Source organism: Stegodyphus dumicola, chromosome 2 (genome assembly GCF_044657685.1).
Source record: "Stegodyphus dumicola isolate Sdum_Otavi_A_Nest chromosome 2, ASM4465768v1".
Taxonomy (NCBI): Eukaryota; Metazoa; Arthropoda; class Arachnida; order Araneae; family Eresidae; genus Stegodyphus; species Stegodyphus dumicola.
Window position 1 is genome coordinate 188,761,924 of NC_140769.1, and position 13,317 is coordinate 188,775,240.

The window sequence follows — 13,317 nt, forward strand, 5'->3', positions numbered from 1 at the left end:
TTGAGGAATATCTACCCTGACATTAATGTTGAGAATGCTAGGCATGGTATCTAACTTAGTATATGCGACAGGTAACTTGGTATATCTACCCTGATATTAATGTTGATTAATGTTGAGAATGCTAGGCATGGTAACATACAGTTAGGCAATAATAAGTGAATAGCAAACACTTCTGGAATAACTCACAATGAATTAGCGATCAACATTTCATTCTTGTATTTGGTTGTAACGAAAGTTTTCCGCCAAAAAACGTTCTTAATAAAGTTAGAAAAAAAGCATGAAAGCAGTACTTTTAATGCACGTAGTAAGCACCACTCAAATCTATGATTTTCTGCCAAAGTTTTGGCAGTTTTTCAAAGACTTCGCCCCAAAAACTTGGTGACCACAAGTCCAAAAACAGATCAATGCCATTTTGGATGTCCTGTGCATAATGGAAGATAACACCAGTAAGATGTAAGGTGTGAAAAAAAGGAGAAGTCTGAATTAGCGATGTCGGACTATATAGTGGTTGCGGCAAAAGATCCCATTCGAGTCTGTACACAGTTCAGCCAGTGAATGCAGACACATGTAGTCTTGCATTATCTTGATGGAACATTACCTTTTTATGCCAGAACTCAGTTTGGTGTTTTTCCTTGAGCATCAACACAGACCGGTATCTTGCTGTACATCTTGCTGTACACCTTGCTGTACACTGAGGGTTTTACCTTTTTTCAGATACTCTTTGTGGATAATACCACAGCAATCTTACCAGATACAAAATGTGATCTTTTTATTAGTTAAATTACACTTTGTGATGCTGCCAACAGGCTCACCGAGCACAGAGCAACCCCTTTTTCGGACTGTTTTGTTAAAGTAAATCCACTTTTCACCGCAAGTAATGATATGGTCCAGAATTTTGTCCTTGTATTGATATTTAAGCAGATTACTGAAGGCTCAAACACGTCTGGAGTCAGCTCATGCGGTGCCCAGCGACTGAACTTGTATGACCAAGTTTATGTAATGCATAGCGTGACTAATGAACATGGCAGTGAAGTCGAACTCCTTAACAAGCTCTCAAGTGGTTACATACTGGTATTCTTCCACAGGCAGTCCTCTCAGGCCTGGTTAACGTATATATGGCAATCATTAGTTCACAGTGTCATAACATACAACATTAGTTTATTAGTAATAATTCTGGATTTGTTGACAATCTGTAACTAACTTTTTGCAACAAAACTGGAAGTAAAATGAAGGTTCTAATCTGCTAGCGTGATAGTTCCATTTCAGAAACCTTCCACTTAATGATAATAACACTTTTTTACAAATTTCTCAACACAGTGTTCTAAAGCAAGGCTCTTTCTTTCAAAGACCAAAAGGCGTTTGACAAAATATGATTAAACATGCTGATACGAACAGTTTGTACAGACTATATTTGCAGTGGCGGGAAAACTTTCATTAAAACCCAATATTATTATTAGTATTGTACAGTGCAAAGAAAAACACATTTAATGCAGTATTTTTGTTCATTGACCATTTTCATGTTTTTACATTGTGCATAACTATATTGTCCCCTATCAGCACACCACCACCGTGTGATTATGCTTTTCACGTCTCAGTTTCTCTCTTCACCAAAACTTGTAATAATAGTTTGAAAAACTTTAAATAAAAGACTCACACTTTGAAGTCTGATAATAACACAATAAACTTTTTTAACTATACAAACAATACCTGTAAATTTTATGTTTTAATTAGTACTCTTTTTGCAATTAATTTTTAAAATGTATCAATGATTTTAGGATTATCCTATATTAATAATAGTTTCTAGCATCAAATACTTACTCCATAATAATTTATTCAATGTAATTTTACTATATGATTGAACTAAACATTTCATTTTTACACTAAATTATACACTCATTTTATGAGTTTTTGAAATTAATCCTTCTATATTTCTTCACATAAATAACAAATGCATATGTATAATATATAATTAAATATGCAATAAAATCTAATTAAACTTACTTTAGGATTTGCTTGATCAAATGGATTAATAGTCTCTGCCTGTAAAATCATTTAAAAAGTTACATATATGGTAGCACTCATAATATAACCTAAAAATAACAGTGAAAAAAAATGAAATACCAAGATATTAAAGTTATGCTGCTAAAAAGTTCAATACAGGAATCTATTTCTCAGATGCAACTGATATATAAATATAATCTTGTATTGTATGAAATGGTGAAATGAAAAACAATACAAACTCAAAAAATTTGACATCATCATTAACATGAAGCTGGCTTGAAAACTTAAACAGCATATGTTAGTCAAAGAATACTTCCTAAGATTATATCAGTATAGTAGCTGATAAATTCATTACACTGGGGAATAGCAGCATTGTTGTCTTAGATCTGTCACTTGTTTTTGACTAACTTTTGGCCTTTGAATCCAAAAATAATCTCAGTTTTTGTCTATCATATCAACTTTTTAAGCTGCAGGATACCCTCTATTTACCTCAGAAGTCATACAAATATGAGTATAAAGGAAAACGGGGAAAACTTAACAAATACACTGTTCACAAAGAAGAGTTTTATTCATACAAAGGCTACTGTTCACAAAGAAGAGTTTTATTCATACAAAGGCTATATACAGTTACTGCAAATTAAATTTTGTTCATACAAATAGTAAAATTTTTCTAACAGATGGTAAACATATTAAAGTAAAAAATTTTAACTTATGGCTTTTTCTGGAGTTTGTGGATATTCTCGCTTGATACCCAACAATAGTCAACCACCACATGTACACTGCACACAAAAAAAGGGGGCAGTTCTATATCTCCCATTCTACTGGCCTATTGACAAAATCCAAATTCCATTTTCCATGTCTCTTGAGCGCAATTCAGGATAAAATCAGACTCTTTCTGAAATAACATACCAACTTTTTTTTCAATATTTCGATTTTACGACACAAATTGTGCCTAGATATTAAATTTTGTACTTTTTGGTGAGAAATTTATGGAAAAATTTTAAATTTTATATTGGTGCAATTTTTTCAGTTTGTGCAAAGATTGGCAATTTTGGCAAACTTCTTAATTTATAGCAACCTATTTTCATTTGCCTTTTTTCTTTGTACATGAGCTGGGGGAAAAGTCATCATTCATACTTTCAAATAATTTTAACAAAATGCATAAACCACATTTTCCACTTATAATGCCAAATTTCAAAACACTCCAATATGTAAATTCACGCATATGTTAGGAAATTTTACATAAATAAACTATAACTTTTTGCAGGTATGCTTAGAAATACATCTATTTTAAGATGACATTAAAAATTTTACAGGTTATAATTCAAATTTTTTTGAAAAATTTATAAAAATTATTTAAAAATACAAATTTTTTAAATAAATTACAAAAATGGACGGATTTTATTTGGAATGAACATAAATTTCAAAATATGAAAAGAAGAATCAAATAAGTTTAATAGAAAAGAGATTAATAAATATATATCAAATTCAACTGAGGAGCTAAAATTTTGAGAGCTAATATTTTAAAAGCTACTAGTGTGATTTTTACAAAACTTGGCAGTTTGGTATACTTTGAGTCATAGAATCGGAATATGGAAAAAAATTGGCATGTCATTTCAGAAAAAGTCCGATTTTGTGTCAAAATACTTATATTAGAACAATGCTATATATAAATCCAATACATATCCCAAGTTGCGCTTTCGAGACATGAAAAACGTTAAGTTGAATTTCGTCAATCAACCCAGTAGAACGGGAGATACAGAACAGTCCCCCTTTTATTTTTGCAGTGTACATTTCATCTACTTTGATACCGTACATCCATGTGAAATCACTCAACCTGCACATCAATGACTGCATCAAGATTTTTCGGGAATTTATCAAGACGGCTATGTAAAAAATGCCATTTCACACTCCTGTTGTAACTAAGAATTTTGAAGTTCTCCAAAAGTTGCAGGAAAATTTTGCTGTAATTCTGCGCTCATGTATGTTGAAGAAAATCTTTGAGAATATTTTTGAATGCTAATCAAGCATTCTTTTGAAGTTCTGTCATTGTCCCAATGAATGTTCATCTTTGAGAAACTGGAGAATTTGTGGGTCATCAAACACACCAAACTTTATCTTTGCAAATGACATGATTGAAATGAGATTCTTGAAACAGTCTCCTTTAACTGGCAAAGCTGTAACAAATTGCTTCATAAGATCCAGTTTTATAGGCAGAGGCGAAAATATTAAGTTCATTCTGTCGATAAGTGGCTGATGTAGAATGTTTGGATCACCAGGTTTCAAGTCAGATCCTGGCTGCCAATTCGACTCCATCCAATACTTCTCATGAACTCTGCTGTCCCCCACACACAAAAGGATACTTAATATATATATGCATAACTGGCCAAAGAGGAAGCAGACCATTTTAAGATTAACACAGATGATCTATTGGTGTATGCGATATTGCAACACATCAGTGAGCCTTTTTATGTCTTCATATTTTTCACACAAACTGAATGGTCTACTGAGACTGCTGCAAACAAATTTCCATTGTGGAGGAAATACGAGGCACGTCCAGAAAGTAAGTTCCGTTTCAATTTATCTCCGCTGCAGCTCTGCGATCGCAGTTCCGCACATGCGCAGTAGACGCTCTGTATCAAGGAGAAGAAATGCGCGCCATTTGGAGATCGTTGTCAGTCATGTACACTTTGTTATGCTTGTTTACAATGTCGGTGTTGATTGAAAATCCCGCCGCTTGTGAAATCAGATCTGTGATTCGTTTTCTGAATGCGAGGAAAGTGAAACCTAGTGAAATTTATCGGCAAATTTGCGATGTTTATGGACCAAAAGCGATGAGTGATTCAATGGTGAGAAGATGGGTCCGAAAGTTCAATGACGGACGTAGTGATGTGCACGATGAAGAACGAAGTGGATGTCCATCTTTGGTTACAGAAGAACTGGTTCACGCGATTGATGACAAGATCCATGAAAACCGAAGGTTTACAATTAGTGCTCTCGCTATGGAATCTCCCCAATTTTCACGATCACTAATCAGGGTTGCCACTCAAACAGGAGAATGAAATTCCCTGACTTTTCCAGGTTTTCCAGGTGTGTTTCAAGAAAATTCCAGTCTATCCGCATAATGTATGTTGGCTGTGCTAAGAGGTAAATTAATTATGGTATTACTTGTATTGTGTAGCAAATTCACTTAATTATTCAATAAATCCCAGAGGACATTTATTCTTAATTATTCTTGGTATACTTTGATAATTTTGTTTAGTTTTCCACTTAAGAAACTTAATAAAATTTAAGATATATACATTGGATAACAAATGTATGTTTTATTTAATTAATACTCATGATCATCACCAGTTCAATACGAGGCTAATCCGGTCATTATAAATCACAACGCAATGCTAAATAGTTAGGTTAGATTTTAGGTAAATTTAATTTGCGTGAGGTATGTTCTTAAAAGGCACCTTAACACTTGAAAACACAAATATAATTATAATAGTTTTTGTTTTCTCCACTGAAGATTGAGATCAGAATCTTCCCAATCTGGAATAAAATAAGGCTTTTTTTGCAGACATTCTGCAGCTAAACGAAAGAAAGAAATCTATTTTAATAAACTGAGGTATTTTATATTAATTTCGCAGCATACATAAGGAAAAAATATGTGCATTAAATTTCGTGATGGTATGTCATCATACTGCTATAATTAATTTCAGGATTATGCCAGAGAAAATTTCCTGAAATTTGGAAATATTATTTACTAATAATAAATAAATTTAGAGGGAAGAAGCAATATTAAATTATATGAATAACATAAAAATAATTACTTAAAAATTGAATTATAATAATCAACGATATTTTAGCGAATATAGTTATATTACATGGCTAGCCTAGATGACTGATTACTATTTTTTTATTTTACTGCAAAATGGCAAGGTATTTATTAAAAAGAAAAAAAAAAAGGTTTAAAAAGATTTTGCGGTAAAATTCTAGTATACGGTAAGGCTTTGGCACGATTTTGAAAATTGTCGACAACACCAAAATGACCCGTTTACTGCGCATCATGATGTTGCTAAATCTTATTATTATTCTAACCAAAGAACGTCTATGTAAAGAAGAAAAGGTTCCATACAAGTAAAATGCTATTACGCCGCTAGAATGCGGAGGGAAAATTTGCCAAGGGATTTGGCGACGGAACCTGGCGGCCAGAATTTCCCTCTCCGCGATGTGTACAGGAAATTGAGAAACACGTGTTAAGAAGAAACGCTCTTTGACAAAAAGAAAACTACGAATATCCGCTTTTTAAATTATTGCGAAAAATCCAAGAAGAAACGTTTTATCAAAGGGCGTTTCTTCTTGGATTTTTCGCAATAATTTTAAAAACGGATTTTCGTAGTTTTTTTTTTTTTTTTCCTGAAAATAACTAATCCATGAATTAATTTACTTGCACCAAAAAATATTTTCTCTTCCTTTAGAGTTTAACCACTTGCGCTAAGACTAAACTTCACGGTTGCGGTGCCATGCGCTACAATATAACAAGCGGTAAAGTGTCTCATTTATGCCGCTCCGCATCTGCGAGTGCAATCCAGAGCTGTAACTCGAGAAATAAACAATCTCGTTGTTAGGCGACGTGTGCACCACGTTATTTTCATTTTTGCGATAAATGCTTATCGACGTGGTGTTCACGTCGCTCGCGGTTTGAGACAAAAGCATCTCGACGTGCGTGGCACGTCTTTCTAGCGCAAGTGGTTAAAGAAATTTTAAACGATATTCATTTTATGAACTCTTGATAACGTGACCTTCGAACTCCGACACCGGTTTCGAGCTTTGGCGACAGATATATCAGATATGCACAGCTGTTTCCTTTTATGATGGAACGGAGCCACAGCCACATCTGTTGCAGAGAGGTTTTCCTTCTTTACAATACATATTCTTTGATTCTAACCTTCATGGTACCGCATACTAGGATTAAACCCATTTTGTTTTATACGAGAACAGGTACTTTCTTTAATTCATGCACTGCACATGCGATTCTCGAGAATACTGGAAACCAAAACTTGCGGGAAAGTTGCTTTGCCTTTCTAAAAGACAATCAAATTGGAGCTGCGAAAATTGGCTCTATGCCAGCTACCCGAATGACACTCACGTGATACATAATTCGTCAAAAAAGTTATCTCTTCCGATGTCGGCGCAAAAATCGCTTTTTTTGGCGGGATCGTTGTATGAACTTCCCTGACTTTTCCAGATTTTGAAAAAAATACTTAAATTCCCTGACTTTTCCCTGAATATTTTGGTCAATTTTCGAATTCCCAGACTTTTCCCGGTTCTCCTGGTTTTCCAGGTAGCGTGGCAACCTGACTAATGCATGAAATTGTTACCGAAAAACTTTCGTAAACTTTTTTCACGTTGGGTACCAAAGATTCTTACCGAGCAACACAAAACAAAACGGATGGGTAGTGCACTTCAGTTTTTGACCCGTTATGCTGAAAGCGGCGAAGAAGTTCTGACACAGATAGTCACAGGAGATGAAACTTGCGTTTCTTACAACACCCCTGAAAGTAAGCGGAAATCAATGGAATGGAGGCACACTTCATCCCCAGCAAAGGTTAAGCCGAAGCAAATCTTGACACCTCGAAAAATGATGTGCACAGTGTTCTGGGACTGGAAAGGCATCTTACTCATTGATTTCTTACCACGTGGTCAAACAATCAGAGCAGATGCTTATTGCGAGACACTTCGGAAATTGCACCGTGCAATACGCGCCGAGGATTGCTGTCAAAAGGTGTTGTTTTTCTTCATGACAATGCACGACCACACACTGCAAATGTGACGAAAAACCTCCTACAGGGATTTGGCTGGGACGTGTTTGACCATCCTCCGTACAGCCCTGACCTCGCTACTAGAGACTTTCATCTGTTCTTACATCTTAAGTCTTTCCTTGGCGGTCAACACTTGAACAATGACGACAAGCTGAAAGAAACTGTTTCCAACTGGTTGAAGACACAGGCGGCAAATTTCTATGAAGAAGGTATACAAAAACTTGTGCCACGCTATGACAAATGCCTGCAATATTTCGGCAGTTATGTGGAAAAGTAATTTAAGAGTTGTTGAATTTTGTGCAATAAATAACTTTTCTGTAGCTGTACACAATTTACTTTTATTACCAAACGGAACTTATTTTCTGGACGTACATTGTACTTCAAGCTCTGCTTTGAGTTCTTGATGAATATTTGCCAATGAGTAGCATTATAGGCTAAAATTCGCAACTCTTCCTTTAAACGATGGACATTATGGCAATACACAAATCCATCTTCAGTACTGCAGAAACACTTTCTCTAGATCAAAACTGCCTTAGCTTCTTTTTCAAGGAATTTTTTTTTTTGTTTGTTTTTTGGATAGTCCCAAATCTCATGTCAAATCATTCAATTCCTGCTGGTCAAATCGCTTACAAACAGAATCATTTTCAGTTTCTTCATCATTGGGGGTCAAAATCATATTCTTGTATTTCCAAACAAGGTAATTCTTTAAAAACTGGTACTGAAAGTTCAGCTGAGCAAGGCACTGGGCATATAGCTGATGGTAATCTAGGATACTCTATTTTACATTTGTTTTTCTTGTTATATCCTGACTTTTTCACTATACAAATGTAAAAATCACTTGGGTGATCTTTAGGCTCTCACAAAATCATGGGCACACCAAATGAAATTTAGAATGTGTCCTGTTCATTCCTATTTGTAAACTCTTGACACACTGCTTGCGCACTTAGTGAGGAGCCCATCTTGATCCCCAATTTCCACTTTCAAATAGGCAAAACAGACTTGCCTGACAAATGTTTTGATGTTTGTCCTTTGGAACTGTAAAACTGCCATATATATAACAAAATGAATTGAGGCTGTTTGAACAATTATGACATAAACTAGCAGAGGCAGACATAAGAAAAAATTTCAGTTCATATATAAATAAAAACTAAACAATGCTAACCTTGTATGCAAACATGAATTAGGATTCAACGTTGGAATGTGCTTCACTATATCAGTGTGACACACTAAGTCTCACTACAGTATCTCATGCATAATTGAACTAGTCTAGACATGTATGCACACGTTGCTAGTGTCTTATGGTTTCATTCTCCTGGCACCAATCAGAGGATTTATGCCAACTAATAGAAGAGAAGTAGTACTTCCTATGATCCACGCTTGATAAAAGCTGTCACATTTACATAAGGTGTAGAGTAAAAACTTGAATTGGTAGAAGAAAACTAACTATGCTTTTGAAACCAGCATGTCTATTTAAAACAGCTCAAAAATGTAACTCAAGAGAAACAGTGTTGCAAACTGTTCCCCAGTGTTATCAAATAATATGCAGTAGAAGATGAAAACTTGAGAAGGGGGGCACATAAAATATTAGTAATTGTATAATTTACCAAGAAAAAATATAGACCACTGTTAGGTAACTATATGAACATTTTCAAAATTGACCATAAGAAACTAATTTTAAAGCAAAAGAAGTACAATGACTTACATTTTTCAGTTGAGTTACTTTTCACAGTTATTCTGATAAATGTATACCCATCACATCTAATTGTGCAAAATTGACAATCACTACACAACAATACTATATGTACACATTACATAAGTGTTAGATAATGCGATATGAAAAATGTCTTGTTTGAGGGGAGTCATTTTTGAGGTACACATTGGATAAATCCAACACGTTCAGAAATTTGCCAACTATGCCAAAAATAACATAATAATAACTCATATAGGTATAAAAGGAGATGAGTACATTCACAATGGTCACTGCAATGCAAAATGGAAGGGGGACAGAAGCTGAATTATAATTACTTATAATTATTTCTTATGTTTAAAACACTCCTGTAGTCTGCTAGAATATATAAATGGGATAAGTTTTAAACAGGAATAAAAATCTAAGACAGTGGACTAACAATTTCAGTCAGACATCATATTAAAACTCTTCCGTTGTCCGATGTGAACATTATTGCTAGTAGCAAACAGAGAGCATGTGTGGATTTGAAGAATATAATGTGAATAACAGTATCTAATAAAATTCTCAAAGTGAAGCTTTATAGTGAAGTTTAATGGCTTTAGGCCGTTTTTTATGATTTCGATTTAGCTGCACTGTTGGCACTATGGTATGGGAATTCACTACCATAATCTTGGGCCTCAGTTTGATATGAATAGAAATTCAGTTTCAGAACCTGTCTAAATTCACAGATGTGAGATTTCATAGTGAGTACACAAATATATAAGTTTATATATATATCTAAAAAAAAGTAAATAAATAAGGCATCTTAAATTACATGAAAAATTAAAGTGTTAACATGTGAATAAAATATATAAATATGTATGAAATGCATTCAAAAATTAATTTCAGTACTTATGCTTTATTTATCTCATCAACCATGAAACTGTCACCAAGTTGACTAGCAAGATTTACTGCTAGTTACGGATAAGCACAGCTTAACAATGCATTTGTAACACCTGCTCTTTTGTTCGGTGTAACTACAAATTCTCGATAAGCCATGTTGTTTTTGGAACAAATTGATAGCTGTATTTCTGTTTTTTTGTAAACAAGGACACAAATTGATAGCTGTTTTTTCTGGCATTTTGGAAAAATAAGAGTAAAATTCAGTACCTTTCTACTACAGATCATAAGCAGAAATTATTACTTTCAATATTATGTGATCCAACCATCAAAAAAATGACACGATATGATCAGCTAAATATGGCCAACACAATAATAGAGTGGAATAATTACCTGCAAGAAGTTTGAACTCGTAGTTTTCTAACAGAATTTCAGGTAAAATCGAAGGGTCTAACAAAATAGTGGAAATTGACAAAAGCCTTTTTATGAAGTGCATGTTTCTTCAGGTTGTTTTTTTTAAGACTGCAGAAAAAACTTGCCAATCCTGATTTGTAAGAATACAGTGTCGTTGTGTCCACATAAAATACTGCCCATGGCATACCACTACTGATCCAAGCTGAAAGGTTTGTGATAGAAGAGAGATATAGAAGACCATCAGATCTGTCTTTTAGGATGGAACTACTCACTTTTTATGCATGTAGACCAGTTTTCCCTTTCCCCTTGGGATAAATCAGATAGTGGTAGGATTGGAGCCATAATAAAATAATAATAAAATTTGCAAATCTAGGTTAAACGAAGCAAAGTTTAAATTACCTCTTGAATCACAGACTTTAATCGCAGAAGAAGTGTTTTAACTCCATTTAAATCTTGACACAATAATCTATAAGATGAGGAATCTAGTTTTAAACTTCCATCATCTGCTTCAGAAATGCTCATCTGGCGAGGAGGTCTCAAAGGAAGGCTGACAGTTCTATGTCGCCACTCTAGTCGTTCAGCACTACTCGAAAAAGGGCCTGAAGATCTGCGTTGCAGTCGCTTCCTAAATCACACAAAAATACATTATAAGTAGTTTAGTATAGAATTTTTTTTATTATTTATGCAATTTCAATATGCAATTCAGTTATAACCCATAAGTCACTGCAAGCAATGTACAATGTCAAAAACGTGAATCGGATTGGCGGATTTCTAACGTTTGCTCAGAACCTTTTTGGCATTGTTTACTATTGCTATAGAATGCCATCGAAGCTTAACATTTTAATTAATTAAAATACACCTTGATTAATATAAAATGCAATTTATATATGAGACCAAAAGGTTAAAAGAAGAAATCACGTATACTGCTGAACGGTTTTAAATCAAATGTTTTCTGGCTGTTAAAATTTCAAACTTTTTTTTGCTTTTTGAAAAAAAATGAATAAAGCGACAAATTAATATTTTATTTACATTAATTATAAACATTTTAATTTTGATTATAAACCTTTCAGTAATTATATTACAATTAATTCATGCATTAAAATTGTTTTGAACGTGTTTTACGAAGATTTTAAATAAAAGATTGTAATTTATGTTTACATTATTAGCCAAATGAATAGCACTAGGTTTTATTTTATATATATATTTATTGGAATTCAGATAAAATTTTTAAGAAATTTGGAATGATTTAATGACAATTTAGACAGTTTATATTCTTTAAAGTGTGTTTTCTTAGTTTGCACTTTTTCGATAAATCCTTTTATTTAATGTCCTAAAACTTGTATAGATATGGCCAAAATTAATTAATATTTTTACCACTCATTTAAAATTATACACCTTATAGAAACAACGATGGGTTTTGCAAAATACTGAAAAGAAAATTTATTTGAAGTGAAAATATGAATGAGATCATATTTGTTTAAAAAATTTACATAAAAATATGTTTTAATTTTTCCTTGGAAACTAATTCATTAATTGCAAAATCGATCCTTAACATTATTAAGAACTCTCTAATAAATACAATAAGAAAATTTGGGGAAAAACATTGAAAACTGTGGGAGAAGAATGACATTTTAATTGTTAAGCTTTTCTTCAAAAAATTTTAATTAAAAAAAAATTACTGGCCAAAAAAAAGTATTTAAAAAAATCTGAAACATTTTAGATTTTAAATTACATCCAAAGAGGCCTTTCTTTTTAACATTTTGTGTGTTACCTTTATTTATTAAATATCATGTTCTAGGTATTCAAACCATAAAATTCAGTTCAACAGCAATATCGCAAAATAATTTTAAAATGAGCATATCTTTAGAATTTCCAATACAGTCTTGTGCGCTGGAGATAATTCCCCCCTCCCTCCATTCAACACAAACATTTTGTGCTTTTAACACAAAATGGCAAAACGAAATTAAAGTTCCTCAGGGCAAATTGACCCTTTGCACTAATTTTTTTTTTTCAGTTTATAATCATCTTGTCTAACAAAACCATTTAATAACATTCCAAAAAAGTACATGAAAGTTCTTTAAAAACAAAAACAAAAAAAAAAACATTCAAAAATACCAAGTCTCCTTGTCTCATTGAAGACGATATGTACATCTTTAGTTTTAACTTAAACGGTATTTCTGAAATACCCAGCATCAGATAACATTGTGTGTACTTGTTTACAAATGTCTGTATTTCATACAGTTCCATCTAATTTGTTTCCATTGCATCCCCAGATATCTATCAAAGCAATTGCTTCGCTGACAGTCCAGCGACAGTCAGTTGCACATCAGCCATGTTGTTTGTTAAAATTAAGTGAACGGCACAATTGCGCAGTGCAGTATGGGAAATTTCCCCATTTGCCATGCTCCAGAGAGGTAAGAACATTCCACTAAGTTCTACCTCCAGTTCGGCAAGGCAGTTAATGATTGTTCGCCATGTGAACGAGACACGTTGGAAGAACAGGTTTCTGCTACCGGTCGAATC

At 33.5% G+C, this 13,317-nt stretch overlaps 1 protein-coding gene across 3 annotated transcripts in view; it reads right to left on the reverse strand.

Moving 5' to 3' along the window:
* Window positions 1–13,317, reverse strand: part of LOC118194160 (uncharacterized) — an 83,550-nt gene that overhangs the window by 37,994 nt on the left and 32,239 nt on the right. For all 3 annotated transcript variants that reach the window (XM_085811556.1, XM_085811557.1, XM_085811555.1), the window contains exons 4-5: window positions 11,194–11,419; window positions 2,002–2,040 (exon numbers count right to left, since the gene is read on the reverse strand). In XM_085811556.1, the coding sequence (XP_085667682.1) occupies window positions 2,002–2,040; window positions 11,194–11,419 (265 nt within the window). The remainder of the gene's footprint in view (window positions 1–2,001; window positions 2,041–11,193; window positions 11,420–13,317) is intronic.